The 24,180-nt window shown below is 36.1% G+C and overlaps 2 protein-coding genes across 6 annotated transcripts in view; both read right to left on the bottom strand.

The window, feature by feature from the left end:
- Nucleotides 1–226: 226 nt before the first annotated feature.
- Nucleotides 227–10,815, bottom strand: LOC127637538 (serine/threonine-protein kinase 38-like). The gene is made up of 14 exons (XM_052118637.1): nucleotides 10,658–10,815; nucleotides 9,363–9,502; nucleotides 9,156–9,207; nucleotides 8,766–8,888; nucleotides 7,924–8,007; nucleotides 7,693–7,816; nucleotides 7,329–7,483; nucleotides 7,053–7,155; nucleotides 5,370–5,431; nucleotides 5,163–5,280; nucleotides 4,830–4,953; nucleotides 2,608–2,703; nucleotides 2,400–2,491; nucleotides 227–1,627 (listed from the first exon to the last, which is right to left on the bottom strand). The coding sequence occupies exons 2-14, from the start codon at nucleotides 9,494–9,496 to the stop codon at nucleotides 1,500–1,502; spliced, it is 1,395 nt and encodes a 464-aa protein (XP_051974597.1). The 5' UTR covers nucleotides 9,497–9,502; nucleotides 10,658–10,815; the 3' UTR covers nucleotides 227–1,499.
- Nucleotides 10,816–14,867: 4,052 nt separating this feature from the next.
- Nucleotides 14,868–24,180, bottom strand: part of cacna2d4a (calcium channel, voltage-dependent, alpha 2/delta subunit 4a) — a 42,402-nt gene continuing 33,089 nt past the window's right edge. Inside the window, exons 28-39 of one of the 5 annotated variants that reach the window (XM_052118805.1) lie at nucleotides 23,495–23,556; nucleotides 21,661–21,675; nucleotides 21,502–21,549; nucleotides 21,321–21,383; nucleotides 20,192–20,262; nucleotides 20,014–20,089; nucleotides 18,118–18,170; nucleotides 17,970–18,025; nucleotides 17,400–17,517; nucleotides 16,125–16,240; nucleotides 15,835–15,917; nucleotides 14,868–15,660 (exon numbers count right to left, since the gene is read on the bottom strand). In XM_052118805.1, coding sequence (XP_051974765.1) covers nucleotides 15,565–15,660; nucleotides 15,835–15,917; nucleotides 16,125–16,240; nucleotides 17,400–17,517; nucleotides 17,970–18,025; nucleotides 18,118–18,170; nucleotides 20,014–20,089; nucleotides 20,192–20,262; nucleotides 21,321–21,383; nucleotides 21,502–21,549; nucleotides 21,661–21,675; nucleotides 23,495–23,556 — 857 coding nt within the window. In that variant the 3' untranslated portion in view covers nucleotides 14,868–15,564. Of the gene's footprint in view, nucleotides 15,661–15,834; nucleotides 15,918–16,101; nucleotides 16,241–17,399; nucleotides 17,518–17,785; nucleotides 17,807–17,836; nucleotides 18,026–18,117; nucleotides 18,171–20,013; nucleotides 20,090–20,191; nucleotides 20,263–21,320; nucleotides 21,384–21,501; nucleotides 21,550–21,660; nucleotides 21,676–23,494; nucleotides 23,557–24,180 lie in introns of those variants that run through there. The other 4 variants (XM_052118801.1, XM_052118802.1, XM_052118803.1 and 1 more) reach the window with 4 other exon arrangements.

The raw sequence follows: 24,180 nt of genomic DNA, 5'->3' as shown, positions 1-24,180 counted from the left end.
ATAAAAACTAATTATTCTGGTAAAACTAAACCGAAACTATAAATCAATGAAAAACTAAAAACAACAGTCATAAAGTAAAACTCATAGAAACTGAACTCAACCGAAAGGATGTTAAAAATAACATTGAAATAAAAGTGAAATTATTAAATAATCTTGTTTTGAAGGTTCAACTGACAAATCACAGATGAAAAACATATTGTAATATTTTAAACATTTATTTCTTGCCCTTTAATTTTTACATTTCCATCAAGTCAACAGATAACAAAATGGCAAAAGTAAAAAAAAAAAAACCAGCACCAATCTTTTACACATTACAAATTCCTCTTAGCTACAGCATTTGTGAAGGATGGCATTTGTTCACTCTTCAGCCTATCAGGCCAGTAAATTGTAGTCATGCACAACAGCAGATGTCAGTAAGTTAAGAATGCTTATAAGAGAGGTTTAATTGTGAGTGACCATTAAATCAATGAGTATCAAATGATGCCACTGGCTATGATTTCTTATCTTTTTATAAACAGTAATGCTAATACTTAACCATCACCTTTCTCTTATCACCATTATACCGTTTGATTTAAAAAATGACCTATACTGGAAGTTTACATCTTTACTGGCATTATGCACTGAAGCTTTGTCAAACTCTTGTCTAACAAAGCGTTAGTGTTATTGATGATATGCTTAAATGTTTTTGCAAATTAAAAGATTATTTAAATCTCTTTTCAACCCATGTCTTTCCTCAAAAATTCCCACCGATTGAACCTACAGTACATTTAGCATGCATTACAAAAGAATTTAAAATGATTGCATAGGTAAACCACACCCACTATCAAACAAAGAGAGGAAAAAAAAAAATGAAACAACCAGTTCACTTTGTGTGTGAAATGCACCGGAACAGAGAATTGGAGGATTGGCTACTCGCTGGCACTTATTTAAAGAGGAACCATTCAAGTATCATTTAGATAGGTTGTAATCATACAACAAAAAAATGAACAAAATCAAAACTATTCAGCATTAGGTAGTAAATTATGTGCTAACATGTTAAACATGTACATCCACCATTTGGAGTTATACAGATTCTCAACTTCCTCTGGAAATTGACTTTATTGCAGCTTTGTCACCTAAGAGGTTTGAGGATAAAGTTACACCCACTGTAATGTAAACGTAAGGCTTCAGTGTTGTATCTACTTCCCTTTTTGATTTGTGACCCAGTGTTGAAAAGCATTTGGACAACTTTTATGTCTCATTTTAGCAGAGCAGCAGGAGTCTTTCAATGTGTTTGGGTGGCGATACAATTATCAATCTTTTTTTAATTACTTTTCATTTTTAGCATCGCCAGGGACTCCTCTGAGAACAGGTCTACTATGTGGCACAAAGCGGCAGTGCATAAGCTTCTATACAGATGGGCTCATGGGAACAGAGAGAATCTCTGAAAGAAGCAAGAGGCCAACATCTGCAATTTAATTGTCTTTTAAGTTCCAAGTACGCTGATATCACTCATGCTTTCATGCTTTGCCCGCCTTCATGTAGGTAGGGATGGTTCCACGCTGAGTGAGTCCCTCAAACCGTTTGTAGGTGTAGTTGAGGAAAACCCAGTCTTTTGATTTAAAGTCTGGTTCTGTTACATTTGTCACTGCAATGAGAGATGAATAGATCAGTCAACAACAAACAGAGCAATGAAGTCCCCACAAAAATATATCCAGGGTGGCATAATGTTTGTAATCTCCACAAGGGCTGGATATCGCTAAAGATTTGATTCGATTATGACTCATTTGGGTATATTTGAGTGGTAAGTTCCATTTTGCTAATATATTTTAGCCAGACTTTGTGATGTCAAATTAAGTGCAGTATGTAACTTTGAATACACAAGTCTCCAGATGTGTTTTTCTGAGTTGTTTGAATGCAAGAGCGCATCCTCATCTTGTGCTATCTGCTCTCAGTGGGGTTTATTGCCTGTATAGCTGGATTTGCGCTTACTGCCCCATGCTAAAAACATGAAGGTGGTACTTCAAGCTTGAACTGCTCCAATGGTAGTATTCCTTTTTACAGTCCATTGCGGGCATGATTAAGTGTGTAAATTGTTTTAACCCATTATATTTTATAAAATTAATCGAACAAATTAACTTGTTAAATTGACAGCCCTAATATAAATGATTTAACAAAAATACAAACTTCACCTTCTGGAATACCTAGTATTGAACAAACAAAAAAAGTCAAATTTTCTTCTATTACCATATAATTGCACTCCATGTAATGATGTAAATTGTACATTTTACAGTAAGAGTGAGCAGAATTAAGACAACGTCTTACATTTACAAAATCAAAGAAAAAAAATATAAATGTAAATATGTATTTATTTGTATGTTCTGTATTGGATTTTAGTTTGTAATCAAAACGATCTTCACCTGGCTGTAGAATGTCTGACTCTGGAAAGTCGTCAAAGTTCGACGTATCATCAATGCTCTTGATGTCAATGGAAATAGCAGCAGGTCTTTCTCTGTGCACAAGGAGAAAGCACAGAGAAATTTCAGTTACTTCAGACATCACTTCTATTTAATCATTCAAAGAAAAAGTTTGATTTTGCAGTTCTGTTCAGAATCTGTGCAGATCTACCTGATGTGCTCCAAGTCCACTGACTCAAAGAAAGGGTGAGATCTGATTTCATCCACACTTCCTGATCCAATCCTGTTTTCTGCATCTGCACAGTACCTAGAAAAAATCCCCATTCATCACCTTTCAGTTAAATGTTACCAGAATAAACGCAGAATAAAAGTGGAACATGTGATTATTAAATTATGTCAAATAATGAAGAGCTAGGTTTTGACAAATTCTCCTCCCTGCCAAGTAGGTGGCGATATGCATGAAGAACGCGAATCACCAAAAACAAAAGAAGAAGAATGTGAAAGTGGATATACAGGTGCTGGTCATATAATTAGAATATCATCAAAAAATGAAACTTGGATAATGTATACATTCATTACACACAGACTGATATATTTCAAATGTTTATTTAATTGTGATGATTAAAACTGATAACTAATGTAAATCCCAAATTCAGTATCTCCGAAAATGTGAATATTACTTAAGACCAATACAAAAAGAGGATTTTTAGAAATATTGGCCAACTGAAAAGAATGAACATGTACAGCACTCAATACTTAGTTGGGGCTCCTTTTGCCTGAATTACTGCAGCAATGCGGCGTGGCATGGAGTCGATCAGTCTGTGGCACTGCTCGGGTGTTATGAGAGCCCAGGTTGCTCTGATAGTGGCCTTCAGCTCTTCTGCATTGTTGGGTCTGGCGTATCGCATCTTCCTCTTCACAATACCCCATAGATTTTCTATAGGGTTAAGGTCAGGCGAGTTTGCTGGCCAATTAAGAACAGGGATACCATGGTCCTTAAACCAGGTACTGGTAGCTTTGGCACTGTGTGCAGGTGCCAAGTCCTGTTGGAAAATGAAATCTGCATCTCCATAAAGTTGGTCAGCAGCAGGAAGCATGAAGTGCTCTAAAACTTCCTGGTAGACGGCTGCGTTGACCTTGGACCTCAGAAAACACAGTGGACCAACACCAGCAGATGACATGGCACCCCAAACCATCACTGACTGTGGAAACTTTACACTGGACTTCAAGCAACGTGGATTCTGTGCCTCTCCTCTCTTCCTTCAGACTCTGGGACCTTGGTTTCCAAAGGAAATGCAAAATTGACTTTCATCAGAGAACATAACTTTGGACCACTGTGCAACAGACCAGTTATTTTTTTCTTTAGCCCAGGTAAGACGCTTCTGACGCTGTGTCTTGTTCAAGAGTGGCTTGACACAAGGAATGCGACAGCTGAAACCCATGTCTTGCATACGTCTGTGCGTGGTGGTTCTTGAAGCACTGGTTTTGTTTCACAATCCTCTCCAGGGTGCGGTTATCCCTATTGCTTGTACACTTTATTCTACCACATCTTTTCCTTCCCTTCGCCTCTCTATTAATGTGCTTGGACACAGAGCTCTGTGAACAGCCAGCCTCTTTAGCAATGACCTTTTGTGTCTTGCCCTCCTTGTGCAAGGTGTCAAGTCAGCAGTCTTCCCCATGATTGTGTAGCCTACAGAACTAGACTGAGAGACCATTTAAAGGCCTTTGCAGGTGTTTTGAGTTAATTAGCTGATTAGAGTGTGGCACCCGGTGTCTTCAATATTGAACCCTTTCACAATATTCTAATTTTCTGAGATACTGATTTTGGGGTTTTTCATTAGTTGTCAGTTATAATCATTAAAATGAAAAGGAATGAACACTTGAAATATATCAGTCTGTGTAGAATGAATGTATACATTATCCAAGTTTCACTTTTTTAATGGAATTACTGAAATAAATCAACTTTTTGATGACATTCTAATTATATGACCAGCACCTGTGTGTATGTGTGTATGTATGTGTGTATATATATATATATATATATATATATATATATTAGTAAAAAAGGACTTAAATATTAATCTGTTTCTCCCCATACATATAGATTTAACCACTGGATTCATGTGGATTACTTTTATGCTGCCTTTTTGGACCATCAAAGTTCTGGCCACCATTCACATGCATTGTATGGACCTACAGAGTGGAGATATTCTTCTAAATATCTTTGTTTGTGTTCAGCAGAAGAAAGACATCTGGAGTGGCATGAGGGTGAGTAAATGATGAGAGAATTACATTTTTGGGTGAACTATACCTTTAAGAAAACAACCAAAAAACAAAACAAAAAAGTTTAACCTTAAATGGTCAGTGTTTTGTCTTTGCATTGTAAATTGACTCATGTTTTCTCTATGGTACAGATTGAGAAATGTGTCTGACCTAAGGATCAGGTCCTTGGATCTCTCTGAAATGGGGACCTCAGGGGGGAAGGTCAGCGTTTCTCGCCAATTCATGACTTTCCTGTAAGTTTCCTGTGGCGTCTCAGAACAGAAGGGTGGGTAGCCTGGAACAAAACATCAAAACAAACACCTGTTTTAGAGCAGGAAATCTCTTACAGTAAAAGGGTTTTGCAGAAAGATACTAAACTGGAAAGAATTTGAAGTATCTACAGAGGTCTTGCATGTTCGATATACCATAGTTTACCCATACTGACTAGACAGGCCTGATATGAAGCAGTTCATTTAGTGTTCTTCAGAATCTGAAGTTTCTAACCTATCAGCATCTCGTACATTATCACTCCAAGAGACCACCAGTCACACAGTTTGTTGTAACCTGTCTGCATGAAGACCTCGGGGGCAATGTAATCTGGTGTGCCAACGGTCGAATATGCCTGTGTGAATGAGAAATAGTGTCACCGTTTTCTGTTTAAGACAGGGCTTTCTATGTGCAACACACAGACACAAACATGCTCTCTCCTACCAGCTGCCTCCGGTTCTTCTTCCATGTTTCTGCCTTCCGTTTTGAGTTCATGTTCTGAAAGGCTGAAGGAGCAGACAGATAACATGACCGTAATTATTAGGTTAACCCTTTAAGCTCGGATCGGCCTGGGCGAGAAAAAAAATATTCTGAACACATGAAGAACTACAGTCTTGACCAACACAAAATATGTATCATTTAAAGCTAAAAACCATTACTTTATAATGCATGTAGGTATTATGACCAAAAACTGAACAAGTGCTTTGAAATTTGCAGACAAATCAGAAGTGTTCCGTTTTGATAATTTATTAAAAATGTTGCACTGTACATTTTATTGTAATCAGTAAAAACATGAAACTGATCAAATTGAAACTGAAAGCTCTCAAATAGCCTATTTAATATACTCACAAACAAAAATATAGCGAGAAATAGCCAAGTACATGTCTTTGACATACATGTTACATTTATACAGGAGTTGCTTACAAGCTGCACTGTCGCTTATAACTTCATGAAAAATAAACAGAACATAAAATACCATTACTTGCGGATTTCCGTTAAAACAAGCCCACACACAAAGTACTCGGATGCATAGATCATTAGGTAATCCACACATAGCACAAAGTTCACATAGCACATAATGTGCAATCTGGTAAAAAGAAACGCTAGCTTTCCTGGATCAGACGTCCTAGGAAATTATGCAGTACATTGTCCAGCGTCATGGAATGCTAAACCAATCGTATTAGGATTCAGATCACTGCAACTAGAGGTGGAAGTCATCCAAATATGGGCTGAGAGGATTGTTCACTCTAATTACATATGGCCACTAGGAGATGGTGCCAAGTACCTTGTTACTCATGCCTGTATGCACAGACTCAATGATGGCTTAAATGACACAGAATGGAACTAAATAAGATCTTGTTACTCATGCCTGTATGCTTTGTAGAGAGAGAGCATAACATTAGACTTTGTTGTATTTGAATGTGTAATTAGTTCTTAAGTACATTTATTAAGTTGTTTGGAGAGGCTTTTGGACACTAGGATATTTTTGTAATGCTAAAACGTTTGATTGCTTTGTCATATCAACACAACATTTTACTCAGATTACATGACAAAACAAAAGCAGTTTTTCTGAGCTACCTTGTTTGCACTCTGAGATATACAATGGTATATCAATGGAATACATTTTCATTTTTGTGATAAAAAAAGTTTTTTTGTGATTTTTCAGCAGTTTCTTAGGCTGATAGTCTCAGAATTTATCATAATCTATATAATTAAAAAATTGGGAAAGTTATTTAAAATGATACCAAAAAATTTATTTTTGCCCAGTTATTAGCTTTCAACTTTGGTATGCCACTGAAACCTGGAAATCTTTAAAAACACTAAAAAGTGTTACATTTTCAAAGAGGGTAAGCAAATATTTTGTGTGCTTTTGGTGCTGTGACTGTGTGGCCACCATGTCTTTTTCTTCTCTAGCTTTTTGTAGTTCAATTAAAACGTCCTGCAGTATAACAAATGAGTTTTAAAATGTACAAATACTACATGACATGTAAATTATCAATTAATATGGTGCCAATAACACTGCATGCAACAAAAAAATATTTCATATAGTTTTAGATGAAGTAATGGGTCACACATCAGTACACAATCTGTCTATAATATTTATACTAATACATGTCGGTTACTCACAAAAGTCACTGGGAGGGTTGTGCGTTAGGTTCCGGTAAAACTCAGTCCGATGGGCCTTCTTCAAGCCTGTACAGAGACCGAAGTCTGACAGTTTCACATGGCCCTACAAACCATAAAGACATGGCCTTTTACAAGGTGTTGAGTTTCACAGATTAAAATATCCATTCACAAAACCATTCATCTCAGTTGAACCTGACCATTGCAGACACATTCATGTTTTTGTAAGTGAGAAATAGAGCAAGAAATTAAGTGAGGCATAATGAAGTGTATTCCCACCCGTGAATCAAGCAGTAGGTTATCAGGTTTTATGTCTCTGTGAATGAAGCCCAGCTGGTGAATGGAGTCTATGGCCAGGACGGTCTCTGCAATATAAAACTGAGTAGCCTCTTCAGAAAGGGTGTCTTTCTTCATCAGCAGAGTCATCATATCTCCTAAACACACACATACACACAAACATACACATAAAAGTTACAGGATCTGACATCTAAAGGACTCATTAGTCTTTATGCATTATTGGTAAAAATAAATACATTAAAAAATAAAAAAAATAATATTGTCCTCCAGTGAAGTATAGGCCTATCTGAAAAGTAATACATGGTTTGGGAAGTTTTCACATTAAAGAACCCACATCTCTTCTCACCTCCAGGCAGGAACTCCATGATGAGATAAAGATTGCGTTTATCCTGAAAACTGTAGAACATCTTTACTACCCAGGCACCATCGGCTTCTACCAGGATATCCCTCTCCGCCCGGATATGAGCCACCTGCCCAAAGGATAGAGGTTAGGAGAGATGTTCTCAATGGATCAGTGCGGTGGACAGGTGTTATATTTGGGATTTCTGTATGGAGTAGAAGTGACCAGAATGTGTACCTGCTCTTTTTCTAGCATATCTGCTTTCCTGAGGATCTTCATAGCATAAATGTGACCAGTGTCCTTTTTCTGAACCAGTCGCACCTGAGTAAGAGGATTTTTTACATCAAAGGATATTATAAATGCAATATATTAAATAATGAAATATTGAAAAATACTTGAGTATGGTCAAAGTCCCTTTCAAGGCAATTCTTTAAAACGCTCCCGAGCAGCTATTTTCTATGTAAGCAAGTGGCATTAAAGTAAAGTTCCTATCTACTTGAATGGGAAAACACTGAAATCTTTCAAATGGTTGGTTCAAGATTACATTCAAAGAACCTATTTTAAATCAGCAGATTAACCTGACAACAATGGTATCAATGCTGGCATTGTGCTTATTTAGCTCTGGTTAATCTAAAAAAATTAGGCTGGTTCAGCTAACGTGCATGCGCATTCTCGAGTTGATTGACAGGCGTTCTCTGTAACAAAAAGGTGATTGGCTCTTTTACCTGTAAGGTGGGACTTCCTTTTCTACAACCAGTGGGCGTTCCAATTTCTCTCATTCATTTTAATAGGAGTGGTCTGTTTCTGCTAAATAGTCCATGGTTTTGTGTAGTTAGCTTAGCAACATGCTAACTTAAAACTCTATTGAAATCGTTTATCGATTCTCCCGTGGGCACATGAGGAGCACTATTTGTGTATCACACAAAGATGCCTCAATCCTAATCAATCATTCATGAAATTCAATTTTAGCTACTATGCTGCCTTAGGAGGTAAGTGCCTCCTAAGGCGCCAGAAAACAGACAGTGAGGCAACGCTCTAGATTTTGTAACAGTGCTATAGACAGACACAAATGTCCTCACCTCTCCAAATGCTCCTCTCCCGATCACTTTGAGGGACTCAAAGTCATCAAGACCCAGGCGCGTCCTCTTGAGCCGCAAAAACTCTGTCTCCTTACGGGCGTGCAGAGAGCGCCTCATGCTCTTCTGCAGCGTCAACACAAACAAACAAGAAGCTAAATATCTTAAATCAAACACAACAACCCTAATTCAGTCATACATTAAACCTGAACGGCATATTCAAACCACTCTTCTATATTCACAGAAAAATAAAACATGTTTTTTTTCTTCATTAACTCAGGAAGTGATTCAGAATATAAGCACTGAATCAACTACTCTCTTCGTTAAAAAGACCAAGTGCAGAATAATTTTAATAAGCTTCTTTGAGGACACATGTATTGATGGACATCTCACCTCTTCATCAGGTAAACCCTCCTGATCCATCACCTTCTCCAGCTTCTTCTGCCTGAACACATCAGAGAGAACAGCTGCTTCACAACCAGCCACAACAAAGAAGCTTACTTTTAATTGAATGTGATCAACAAACACTTGATTGAACCGATAAGTATTGTGAAAAAGTTAGAGGAAGCAGGTGTAGTGGGTCGTTGTTGCCATGGTTACCTCATCTCCCTCTCCTCGTGCTGGGTGAGCAAGGTGCTGTAGAAGTGCTCCAGCGTGAGTTTGGCCACCGTCACACGCTCACGGGTGTGGTTACTCATCGGGAGTGGCGCAGCCATGCCTCCCGTCATGGCCATGCTAGTCTGTGAAAGGAAAATTATTTGCAAAGCAGGGATCTCTGAATACAAATGAATGCACCTTCATCAGTGACAGTATGCAGCAGAGGAACAAACCAGAAGATTTTAAGACTACATGAAATACTTAAATAATAATGATAGCAGTCATTGTACACAATTGATTAATCATATTTAAGTATAAATTATTACTATTTAAATAGCTTTATAAATGTATGCACATTTTAAGTATTAATAATTATTAAATAAAAAAGTAATATAAATAATAGTAACAGTTATAAAAATAAATGTATAATATATAATAATATTCATAATTTTATAATAATAAATGGATTTATCATAATTAAGTGTACATTATTAGTATTATTAGGTGCTATGTAAATTAATATAAACGGTTGTATTATTATAAAATCAGTACAATAATAATATAATAGGTATTATAATATTGCATATCATTAAAGTAAAATATTTATTTGTAATTTAATATTTGTATTATTACTATTATTAATAATAATAACAATAATAATATTGATTAATTAATCATAAATAAGTATAACTTATTATAAAGTGCTTTGTAAAGCAATATGAAAGAATTTATTATAAAAGAGTAAAAAATAATAATATTGCATAATATATGACATTAATATATAATGTAAATATAAACTTTTTGTATTATTATAAAGTCACAATACCTAAATAACAACAAAAACAATATAATATTAAATTAATTATTTGTGTACAAAATAATTTCAAAATCCTGAATAATTGCTCTTATTGCACCTGATCAATGAATGTGCGCAAAACACAAACAGTGATTTTAGCGCGCTCGGCCCTCGCGTTGCGTGCGTGACCTTGTGGACTTCAACGTGTAGATTGACAGGTTGATCAAAACAGATACATGAAAGCAGACCGACCACACAGATTACAGCGGTTTAGTCTTGTTGAATGAAGACTAAAACAAGCCTCGTCCATTAAAACATATTAGACAACATCATCGTGGTGGAGGATAGCCGATATATGTCCAACCGGCATTGCGATTCTGTATGCAAAATCAATCGTCACACATCTGCTCCTGAAGCATATGACTGTCAGTCTGCCTAAACCTGGTGATTTACTACAGCTCCAGTGAGGTTCATTTCTGTGATCATATTTATAAAATCTTACCTCCCCGTCCTCCTCCAGATTAGAAAGCTTGTCGGACACCCGTAGATGACAATCTGGATAAAATAAAGCCAACTGAATGGCTAAAAACTAAATACTGAAGGAGAGACGCTCAGTGAAGGTTTGCGTTTATTCCACTAATGTTTGTTGAGGCTGCGGCGGAGCTGTGCTCAATCTGTGACACTCCTCCCCCTTCCACACACTCGCGCTGACAAATTAAGAGTCCCTGAAAGCCGAGAGCATTTTGTTTTCCAAAGTAAGAGTTCAGAAGTGGACATATTTACTGTGTAAAAACCCTCTGAAATCCAGCAAAAATGTTTTAGCATTTAGATTTAGAATTAAGATCAGTATGTTTGGTGCATGAGAAACATTTACAAACAACAATATTTTGTATCATTATTCTATTTGATTTGAGTGTAGTTTAGTCTATCATCATATAAAATAAATAAATAAATACAATTATATACACTCACCTAAAGGATTATTAGGAACACATACTAATACTGTGTTTGACCCCCTTTCGCCTTCAGAACTGCCTTAATTCTACGTGGCATTGATTCAACAAGGTGCTGAAAGCCCATATTGATAGGATAGCATCTTGCAGTTGATGGAGATTTGTGGGATGCACATCCAGGGCATGAAGCTCCCGTTCCACCACATCCCAAAGATGCTCTATTGGGTTGAGATCTGGTGACTGTGGAGGCCATTTTAGTACAGTGAACTCATTGTCATGTTCAAGAAACCAATTTGAAATGATTCGAGCTTTGTGACATGGTGCATTATCCTGCTGGAAGTAGCTATCAGAGGATGGGTACATGGTGGCCATAAAGGGATGGACATGGTCAGAAACAATGTTCAGGTAGGCCGTGGCATTTAAACGATGCCCAATTGGCACTAAGGGGCCTAAAGTGTGCCAAGAAAACATCCCCCACACCATTACACCACCACCACCAGCCTGCACAGTGGTAACAAGGCATGATGGATCCATGTTCTCATTCTGTTTACGCCAAATTCTGAGTCTACCATCTGAATGTCTCAACAGAAATCGAGACTCATCAGACCAGGCAACATTTTTCCAGTCTTCAACTATCCAATTTTGGTGAGCTCTTGCAAATTGTAGCCTCTTTTTCCTATTTGTAGTGGAGATGAGTGGTACCCGGTGGGGTCTTCTGCTGTTGTAGCCCATCCGCCTCAAGGATGTGCGTGTTGTGGCTTCACAAATGCTTTGCTGCATACCTCGGTTGTAACGAGTGGTTATTTCAGGCAAAGTTGCTCTTCTATCAGCTTGAATCAGTTGGCCCATTCTCCTCTGACCTCTAGCATCAACAAGGCATTTTCACCCACAGGACTGCCGCATACTGGATGTTTTTCCGTTTTCACACCATTCTTTGTAAACCCTAGAAATGGTTGTGCGTGAAAATCCCAGTAACTGAGCAGATTGTGAAATACTCAGACCGGCCCGTCTGGCACCAACAACCATGCCACGCTCAAAATTGCTTAAATCACCTTTCTTTCCCATTCTGACATTCAGTTTGGAGTTCAGGAGATTGTCTTGACCAGGACCACACCCCTAAATGCATTGAAGCAACTGCCATGTGATTGGTTGATTAGATAATTGCATTAATGAGAAATTGAACAGGTGTTCCTAATAATCCTTTAGGTGAGTGTACATATATATATATATATATATATATATATATATATATATATATATATATATATATATATATATATATATTACTGTATACAGTACCAGTCAAAAGTTATGAAACACTTGACTGAAATGTTTCTCATGATCTTAAAAATCTTTTGATCTGCAGGCGTATGTTTAAATGTTTGAAATTAGTTTTGTGGACAAAAATATAATTGTGCCAATGTATTAATTTATTTAATTATTGTGGCAGGGCGGAATCAAGCCTCAGAGAGGGATAAATGCCGACTGGAAGCTGCAGTGAGAGAGAGAGAGAGAGAGAGATTGATTTACGGACAGCTGGCCGACACCTTTGTGTCTTTTTGGTTCAGTTTATTATGAATATATCATTCATATTGTCAAGCCGGTTCTCGCCTCCTTTCCATTAATCTCTTTTCCCAATTTTATTAAAAAAATTTAAGATTTTGAAATTGATGACTTGGACCAAATAATAAAGAATAGCCCAATAAGTGCCCAACATAGATGGGAACTCCTTCAGTACTGTTTAAAAATCATCCCAGGGTGATACCTCAAGATGTTGCTTGAGAAAATGAGAGAGTGCATGTCTGCAAATTCAAGGCAAAGTGTGACTACTCTGAAGATACTAAAATATAACAAAGTTTTGATTTATTTTAGATTTTGTTTAGTCACAACTTAATTCCCATAATTCCATTTATGTTATTCTATAGTTTAGATTTCTATGATTCTAAAATGTGAAAAAAAAAATTCTAATAAAGAATGAGTGTATTTCAAAACTTTTGACCGGTAGTGTGTGTGTGTATATATATATAATTTTTGTTCAAATCTAGACAGTCCACATTTCCAGCAGCTATCACTCCAACATCTTATCCTTGAGTAATCATGCTAAATTTCTAATTTGGTACTAGAAAATCACTTGCCATTATATCAAACACAGTTGAAAGTTATTTGGTTCATTAAATGAAGCGTAACATTGTCTTTGTGTTTGTTTTTGAGTTGCCACAGTAACCTTAGTCTTAAGGTCAATATAAGGTCAAAAATGGCAAAAAAGAAACTTGTCAGTCAATCGTTGTTTTGAGGAATGAAGGCTATACAATGCTTGAAATTGCCAAAAAACTACAACTAAACAAGAGGATAAGTACATCAGAGTCTCTAGTTTGAGAAATAGACACCTCACATGTCCTCAGCTGACAGCTTCATTGATTTCTAAACGCTCAACACCAGTTTCATGTACAACAGTAAAGAGAAGACACAGGGGTGCAGGCCTTATGGGAAGAATTGCAAAGAAAAAGCCACTTTTGAAACAGAAAAAAAAGAAAAGGTGCAAAGAAACAGACATTGGACAACAGATAATTGGAAAAGAGTGTTATGGATCTTAACAACATTGAGCTTTTTAGGGATCAGTTAGACTGTAACGTGTGTGAGAAGTGCCAGACAAGACAGCCACAACTATGACAAGTGCTACAGGAAGTGTGGGGTGAAATGTCACCTGAGTATCTGGACAAACTGACAGTTAGAATGCCAAGGATCTGCAAAGCTGTCAATGCTGCATGTGGAGGATTTTTTGATGAGAACTCTCTGAAATTGTTTAAGAAGTTCTGAATATTTATTTCAAATTGTAATAGTAATTGTTCATGTTATTAATGTCCTGACTATACACTGTGATCAGTTGAATGCCACTTTGGTGAATTAAGTACCAATTACTTTCCATAAGAGTCAAATCTGTATTTGACCATTCCATAAGAGTCAAATCTTTTGTGTGCGTGCGTGTGTGTGTGTGTGTGTGTGTGTGTATATTCTCAACCATCCGACATGCTCGCTGCTGCTTAAAAAAAAAAAAGAAAAACAAATATGGTTGCATCGAGGCACTTACAATGAGAGTTAATGGGGCCAATTTTTAGAGGGTTTAAAGGCAAAAATGTGAAGCTTATAATTATATAAAAGCAGTTACATTAATTCTTCTGTTAGAACTTGTGTATTATTTGTGCTGTAAAGTCTTTTAAATTGTCAATTTTACTGTTGTTTTAGGGTTTACAGCATTATGTCATCATGACAACGAAATTGTAAAATTAAATATAAATCTAGAAAAGGTTAGTAAGAGATTTTATCACACTAAAATCACGTTACATTCATATTATTTATGTCTTGTGGCTATACTTTTGAAACAGTGAGTATTTTAATATTTTACAGATTGGCCCCCATTCACTTCCATTGTAATACCTCATTGTAACCCAGATTTTTGCTTCTTATTTTTTCTTTTTTAAAGGAGGAATATGCTGAAATATATTTCTGTGCTAATCATCATTATGCCACAAATGCTGTCGATAAAGCTTAACCTGTATTGAACCCGAAATATTCCTTTAAGATACACTAAAATCGTGACATTTTAGAGATATACATATGTTCAAAACAATATATCTCAGAAGGATAATATCATAAATATAATATGATATAATGTTTTTTTTAATCCCATTCTGTGATGCAACATCTGACAAGAAACAAGAGATTCAAGATATCATAAGAAAGATACTTTATTCATCCCAACAAGAAATGTCTTTGCTTATTTCAGCAGAGAGACTTGATGTTTAGAATTTTTCAAAATTAAGTTTAAGGTGTACAGTAAGACATGTGGGATTCATGCAATGCAAGATTTTCATTGACAGCAACTTCACAACCTAAACTCTGCAGCAAATGCAGTGAATGTGCTGTGAGCCTGTGACATCAGAAAAAAATAAATAAAATCAACCACATACACACTTCGATATAAAAAGAAAACCTCTCAGACATTTATACCTGAGAAAATAACACACATACTACAATATATTTAATGCAAAAAAGTAAACATGACACATTTTAGTTTTTATTCAGAACTTTTAAATAGTCAGTAATAACTATTGAGTCATTTTTATATAATACAGTTGTATTAATTATGCGGTTGTCATAACGGTTGTCCAACAATAGCAATTGCTGAACAGACAAATGTGAACAACAAGGGTTAATAAAAACAATCTTTAAATTCCTCAAACAACCTCTGAGAGACATATTCATATTTATTACTCCAATAGTCACCTCTGGTTACAAAGAAAGCTTTGAAAAGCCATGATCTAACCTCTTCATTTGATCATAATCTACATTAAGATCATCTGTTCTTGTCCAAACTCATATTATTGTATATAAAACAGCATGAGTTGAGTGTATGTCCTATGTGTGACTTTGTCTTGGAAGTTTAATAAACTGTCTGTCATTGACAGATGAGCACAGAAACCAATAAACAGGCTTGGAACAGCATGATGGACAGGCTTATTATCACGGCCCCACCACAATCCTTGGCATTTTCCTGAAATAGATCAGAGACACAGAATATGTACCAGAGATCTGTGAGAAGAAAAGCAGACTATATGAGTGGATTTAAATTATTTTGTGGGTAGATAGATTTTAATAAAAGAAGACAAGCATGACAGTCGTTCAATGAAAATGAAAGGCTGTCTAGTAAGTGTGTTTGTGTCTTTACTTGAGGGTGGTAAGCGTGGCAAGATTCAGGCCGTCTTCGTATCTTCTGAGATCTCATTCGGTCACATTTTACTGAGGCGTTGTGTGCTCAGAGGTTAAGAAAAACTAAAGTAAGCAAAGAATAACCAAGTATTTTCTTTGAACATATTCACTTTCATTTTTCAACCCCAATTCCGAAAAAGTTGGGACAGTTTGTAAAATCCTAATAAAGACAAAAAGGCGTTTCCTGATATGGCTATAATTATAGATCTCCTTTGGTCATGGAAACCCTGCAGTGCGTGTTAAGGATATATTTGACCTCTTTGGGCTCCATGGTGATGGGTGAGTACTGACGAGAACAGTCACAATCTGCCTGACTCACCAGCAACAACAGATTACTCTCAGGAATCTGCTGAATCACAAACATCCTGCATGCAATAACAGAAAGAGTGAAAGAAATCTAATTTACTCAAGTTTAACATGATAATCAATGAAGCTGTCTGCACTGGAGCGTTGAGCAGTGTATTCAAACCTCATTTAAAGGAATATTCTGTGTTCAGTACAAGTTAAGCTCAATCGACAGCATTGGTGGCATTATTTTGATTACCACAAAAGTATCGTCTTGTCCCTCCTTTTCTTTAAAAAAGCAAAAATGTAGGTTACAGAGAGACACTTATAATGGAAGTGAATGGGGAACATTTTTGGAGGGTTTAAAGGCAGAAATGTGAAAAGTGAAACTTATAATTTTATAAAAGCACTTACATTAATTATATGGTTAAATCCTTTATTATTGTCAGTATTATTGAGCTGCAAAGTTGTTCAAATCATATTTTTTACTGTCGTGTTAGGGTTTAAAGTTGTAAAATATCATTTTACACAGAAATGTTTAGCACCCATATTGCTTACGTTTTGTGGCTATACTTTTGATACAGTGAGTATTTTATTGTTTACAGATTGGATTCACTTCAATTGTATGTGCCTCACTGGAACACACTCTGTAACCCAAAAGTTTTAATTTTTAAAAGAAAAGGAAGGACGAGTATACATTTATTTATTTATTTATTTATTTATTTTTTTTTTGTGGTAGTCAACATCATGCCACAAAGAAGTTTTTTTTTTTGTTGTTGACAAGCTTCACTTGTATTGAACCCGGAATATTCGAGAGGTTGCGCGAGGAGGTAGCCATAGCAACATTAAGCTGGTCGAGCGATTTCTAGTATAGGCCTATATATATATTTATATATAATTTATATTCCTTTTTTAAAAAGTTAAACCTCTTGAAAACATTGTTTAATTCGCGCTTTGAAGTGAAGTGAGACCTTGTACAGTTTTTTCTCGTAACTAGTAATACCGGCACTAAGAAAGTATTTCTTTAATATTGTAAGAGACAATGTGTGAAGGAGAGCACTTTTGGACATTAATGGTAAATAAAATGATTCTCATTTTCTATGTGAAAATGAAGCAATATGCCTAAAACATAAATGTCCTTCATATCGGCATATTTGTCACCACTAGAGGGAATCAGAGCGTCAAAAAGAAAGGAAACTGACTGAAGGAGTCAGAGCTGACATTTTCATGTCCTCTTACTTTTGACATCTCCCACACTTAATGATGCTGTTGGTTTCTTTGATTGATGGTTCATAGATGAAACTGGGATACTCCGTGTCACATGGCTGCAGAATCCCACCCCTTGATTTCTTACTGGCTACAGAGTGAAGCAAAGGTTGTTATCTTTCAAGATAAATTATACATGTGAATTTCAGAGTACAATTCCTAATTTTTTAAACAAACTTCATCAAGTAAACAAGCGATAAACTACATTGATTTCAATAGTCTAGACAGCAGTAAAAAATATTTGTCGCTTTTGATGAAGACTATTGCTGTGAAATCCATGACCAAGTGTTTCTTTGCTCTCTCCTTCACAAACAGTACAATCAATAGCAAACATGTATGGTGAGGAGGACAGCACTTACATGAATGGAATGAAGACTTTGCTGTGACACATCAAGATGAAGGAAGGATACAGAGTTTATAGAAATTAAAGAGCAGGCGATGAAGATGATGAGAAGACAAGAAAGCAGCAGGTAACACAAATGCATGATATAAAATGATGGCTTTGCTTTACGGTCAGTTTTTAACTAATGAGTCAATATGTACCCTCCACAAAGTAATCTGTCTGCCACAGATTGTAGATGTTGAAGTCCAGTAAAAACCTGGCAGAGGGAAAATGTCTGGTTTTACAAGGGACAAACTGAGTAATTCATGTTTTAAACAGCATAAAGTGTTCTAAAACAGCCTTACGTACAATAGGAAGTTTGATAGGAACCATTTCAGTCCTGCCAGCAGGTTATAAAATGGCTGAGTGGGGAAGAAAAGCAGAATGTGGGGGGGACGACAATCAAGCATCCTTTCATCAAAAGTTATTGCATTACAAAATAATTTATCCTTGTGTCCAAAATAGTGTCTAAAAGCCTCTCCAAACAAAAAAATATAATAATTGTACATAAGAACGAATCATACATGCAAACACAACAATGACTAAAGGTTTGCATAGCATCCAGACATGATTTTAGTAATGACATTTCACAGAATGAGTTTCATTCTGTGTCATTTGTGTCATCATTGAGTAGGTGTCATGATGACTTGCTTGCCATATGTAATTACTGTGAATGATCACATGACTCTCTACCCAAATATTCACCACTGGTTGGAGAAATCAGAACCCAATCCAATTGGTTTAGTATTGCATGAAGCTAGAGCATTTCCGATGGCATCATCTGATCCAGGAAAGCTAACGTGTTTGTAGCCAGATAGCAAGATGGCAGATTGTGCTTCATGTGGGATAGATAATGATTCATGCATCTGTTTACTTTGTGGGTGGGTTGTTTTAAAGATAATCACCTCCTCTAAGTAATGGCATGTAATATTCTATGTTCTGTTTATTTTTTGTATAAGTTATAAGTGAAATGTGGCTTATAAGCAACACCTGTATACATGTAACATGTATGTCAAAGACATATACTTTGCAGTTACTTTCTGTATTTTTGTCTGAATAAACCGGATAGGCTGGTTGTATTCTACTCTTTGAGAGCTTTCCAACAACAAATGAAACATGGTTATTTCATGTTTTTACCAATTACAATAATATATACAGTGCAAACATATATATATATATTTTTTTTTCAAAATGGAGCACTTCTGATTTGTCTGAAAGTTTCAAAGCACTTCTTCAGTTTTTGGCCATAGTGCCTACATGCATTATAAAGTACAGCTTCTAAGCTTTCAAACCATACCTATTTTGTGTTGGTCAAGACTGTAGTTGTTAAAATTCCACCATCCGAACTTAAAGGGTTAAACGAATAAAGCTTATGACTGGACATAAAACATAGATCTTATCGTCTTCTTCTCTACATCATCCCAAAGAGTCATTGTGTGAGGGCCAAGCCTATATCTAGATCATCCCTTTCCAATAACCTTTGCCCTTATGGTCACAGTTGCCTTACAAATGTATAGTTGTTTTATTAGTCCAATGAGTTTGATGCAAGTCTAACAGTGTCTCCCTGAGTCCAAAATATTATCCCAACCAATAACATGACATTTTAGGCAAATGCTGACCAAGATACGAAAAGGAAAGCTTTTTTTAAAGAGAGTTTTTAAATTGCATAACTCTGATAATTATAGTGCTTGCAAGGTAGCACTGTATTGATATTCTTTTGAAGTTTTAAACTTCTGTAATTATTTCAGCTCAAAATGAACAGAATCCATTCAGTTTTCTGTAGATTATTTCAGATGTAGGTGTGCTTTCTATTTCTGAATAGAAAATGAAGATTAAAGCAATAGAATGTTTTACATTCAACATTGAACCCGCAGTGATGATGTCATTATTATATTTGCATACTGAACTGTGATTGGCCTTTCCTTTTTTGTATCTATTTAACCATGTAGCTAGGCTGCCTATGCACTGGAAAAAATTGTGTCACAAAAACAAGATGCATGCTGAGTGTCGTGACAATGGCATAGAGGCTCTTATGTGGCATTTCATTTACCTAGAACCAAACATTTCCTAGACCTGGGTGACTAAAAACCTGAACACTATTCTTTTGCTGCCTTGCAAGCGCTTGTGTTTCCTTTATGAAATTGAAATGTAATATCTGACTGTTGTGTTTTAGTGGGAGGTAAAAACGGACAGGAAGATGCTTACACTGAGCAGGGGTCGAGCACTGCTTGCTGAGTGACTATTCACCTTACACATGGCCTGATAGTCATAGAGAGACACTCTGTGGAACACACACAAATGCACATTATTTACATCCTAAAACACATACTTGTCGGGAGGAGACATAAAAAGTTGAAATAAAAACAGTGGAAATTTCTCCAACCTTTTGAACATGCCCATTCTTAAGAGCTGTGACATCACAGACCCATCAACCTCCCCCAGAAACCTGCCAACCTAAAGGTACAGAGAGTTTAGAAACAGGTGACTTCAAGACTTTACAGTTATTAGTTATTTATTTTACCTGGACGTTCATGATAGGAACACTTCTTTGTTCTAATGTCATGGGCATGTTGACTTCACTGCTTGATAAAATACTGAAATCAAATTTTAAACAGCATGTGGACTCAGTAAAGCTGCAGTCTTACATCAGAGTCAGCGTTTACCGCACCCAGTATGCTAAATTATTCAGATAACCCCTGTTATCCCTCTTCTCCTCTATATTTACACTGATGATGCACTGTTCTCTCTCGTTGTCCTATTCAAGCTCTTCTAATGATGGAAAACACCTCATGCATTTATTTATTTAGTCATTTATTTCCACAGTCATTTCCCTTTTCTGAGTCAATGTTAAAGAGAGCCTTTTTAATCTGTTATTCACAGCACAAAGTCCTTATTCAAGGCCCATTGTATTTCATGAATTAATTGATTTTTAGTTTTTTTTTACGGTGACCTCCTTTCTGCTAAACCATTTAAACTGCACTTTAGATACATTTCTACTGCATGTAATTTCCCCATCTTATGGTAAATCTCCAGGGACACACATAAAAAGAGGCCCTTTCTATTACCAGGGCTTCCACCAATTTTGAGCAATGAATGTTTATGACTTTTGTGATTACTCAATACAGATTTCGATTTGCTAATGAATCATTTTGACTGATTTGTGAACCGTTTCGACTAATTAAAAGAAAACAAACAGATTTAAAAGAATGGTTTAATGAGAAGGGACATCACTATGGTTTGCAAGCAAGCTTTAATCTCTACGCAAGAACAATGTCTGGCCCATGAAATATTTTTTAAATATATATTCTTCATAGAAACTTTTGAGACAAGACAGGCTTTGAAAACGCATTTTAAAATTTCCCTTATTCTGAGAAAATAAATATAATAATATTATTAGTTATAAAATAATAATACAAATCCTATAATGTTTTTTATTGTAATATAAGTTATTGCAATATTTGAAGATTCAAAAAACACTTGCCACATAAAAACTTTAAAACAATTATTCTTACATCAGTCCTGTCCTTAGAGATGATGATGAAGCCATTATTGTCAATGACAAAGCAGTTAATATCCTGTTAAGAAAGAAAGAAAGAAAGAAAGAAAGAAAGAAAGAAAGAAAGAAAATGTATGTGTAATGGCGACAAATACTCTCAATTACTGTCCATCACTATAAATCATCAAGATGCTCACCGCATTATCAGTACAGCTTATAGGACAAAGCCCCTCTACTCCTGAACACTGAGAGATAGAGATTGCAGATTACAGTATTGGAGCATTTATACATGTATTAAGAGAATTGAGGCTTTATTGTATAATTTGCTTATGGCCGCATTTGTAAAGAGTACATACGTCTGTGTCATTAGCCTGATGTCCATCCAGGTAAGATGAAGCAACAGTGAAAAGAACAAAAATGTTAATTGATACGAAATCATTGGCTTAGGGTGACAGCTTCAAACCCAACTCCTGCATATAACATAACTGTTTTGCCTTTAAGCCATCACATGATCTGTGCGGGCTCCTGAGTGCTTCATTCTAGCCATGTATCAGGAGAGTAGGGACATGAATAGCAGAAGCACTGCCTTTGTGTACTTATTAAAACTATTGTCAATAACCTAAATTCCTAAAAGTAAAACTTGCATACAGAATGGAACACAAGGCACATGTATGATATCAAATGCATGTTGAGGGTCTTAACACCACAACAAGCCTGTTAGACAAAGTGCTCAAATCTACCATTATTAAAATTAGAGCTATCGATCGACAGCACATCCTAAAATATTTGACAGAAAAAGATTGAACTAATTCTTAAAGATTATTCATATTTCAAATTCAAAACAGCCACAAAACATCACACTCTGATATATGCAGAGACAGTAACAGAACAGTGAAAAGCTGGAAAGATGGGAGTGAAAAGCAGACAAATGCATGCCATTATTGTCAGTCTATTCCCCAACACATGCATGTTTCATCTTATAGTTCACTCAATGTTGTGCTGGCATGCAATGCTGATGATCCTTAAAGATTTACTAAATGGATTTGGATTTTAACATTTCAAATATTAAAACAGTAAGAATAACCTACATTGCTGGTTCTCCATTAGCTGCAACATTAGTGGATACAGCATTAGTTAATATGACAGCAGTCAAGAGTGAGGACAGACACGGTGCTGATGTGCCAGCTGAAGTGGAAGAGTGTTTAGGGAGAGATGAAATATCGGGGGTGCATGAATAAAAAGGCAAATGAAAAAAGGATATTGGAGAGTGTCTTCCCTAGGGAGGCTGTAGGGAGTGATATCGCCTCGTCTCCCCATTTTTTTCAAGCACCTCCTCTCCCACCCCTCACTTAACACTTTTCCATCTCTTACGTTTAGATGATAAATATCAAGCAAAAGCCAATGATAGGAGCATCACCACTAACACCATTGTGTCTGTCTTCACCTCCCACTACTGAAATCATCCAGCTCACACTCTCACAAACACACACACTTGGGTACATATGCTTGTGGGAACAATCGTTATGTGAGAAGAAAGAGACAGTAGAGTCTCCAAAAACAGTTAAATTCAACCTTCGGTTTGCGTCAGAGATCTATTGGTGATTTATATTGCGAAAAAAACCGTCTACATGCTCATTATCCAGCTTATTACATGACGTCTTGCCAAATACTGTAAATAAATAAATGGACATGAACTATTGATTTGAGTAGAAATAATCTTATGAAATGGATAGTTGAGATTCTGGATGCTGATTGGTCAACAGCCGTGTTTTATTCATGATAAAGCACAGCTCTGATGTCTTCACGCAACTTCTATTTGTATCACTCTTCACGTGGTGCCTAACAACACCCTTCAGCCATGCCTATATTCACAATATAGCATGGCCTCTCATGCCTTATTGCATAACTATTAGCTTACTCGTAGAGATCAGCAAAGTGATATCAGAAGTAAGATATTATATTACAACGTAATAACATAACATAACATAATGAATCAGAGCACACCTATAATATAATTGTTATAATTACTGCACTACCAAACCATTTACAAACACCTTTTGGCAGTTTTAAGGCTAGCAAAACATGTACATAGACACTCATACAGAAATTACCTCAAATGCACATATGCACACAACAATCAATATCTGTTAGCAATGTTTTACTGTATAAATATAGATGACATATTAGTACCTGATTGGCTGTGGACCAGAATCTCTTCTCCAACATCTCAAGAGACATCTGGACCCCAGTGGCTATGAGAGTCACAGAAACAGAGACAGACTGCAAATTTATTTTCATATCCAATGAGTATCACAGATGCTATTAAATGAAAAACACGTGCACATGCATAAATATATTGGTAGGCATGAAAAACAGGGAAAAAAATGAGCAAGGCAGGTTTGTTTTGATAGTAGTTGTTGTTGTTGTGTTTACAGAACCGTGTCAAATTTGACGCCCGGACATATTATCCCAGCATGCATCAGTTGCCATCCACTCTCAAAGAGTGCTGATATCTCATCTCTCAATTTCTGCACCTCACATATTAAACCTGGTATCTCATCTGTCAACCCTGATACGTCATACTTCAAACTTATTACCTTAAATTCTTTAACTCGTATAAACCTGATACCTTACAATAACTCAAAACCTATTTCTTTACATCAAACAGTATGTCTCACATACCCCACAAACTTATTTACAACTAATACCTTTTATATTATATTTAATGTTGTTTAAGAACCCTGTGCAATTACCCTGAAGACAGTTCAATGTAGCAGTGAGTTGACAGGTCTGATTAACGTACAGTAAATTGTTCGTTTGACTACAAATCTCTTCAATAATTCACAGAAAGAGAGAGACCCGCGTAGATCCACACT

The sequence above is a fragment of the Xyrauchen texanus genome, chromosome 45, assembly GCF_025860055.1.
Source record: "Xyrauchen texanus isolate HMW12.3.18 chromosome 45, RBS_HiC_50CHRs, whole genome shotgun sequence".
Taxonomy (NCBI): Eukaryota; Metazoa; Chordata; class Actinopteri; order Cypriniformes; family Catostomidae; genus Xyrauchen; species Xyrauchen texanus.
The sequence above is the reverse complement of the archived record's forward strand: the minus strand, read 5'-3'. Positions and strand labels throughout refer to the sequence as shown.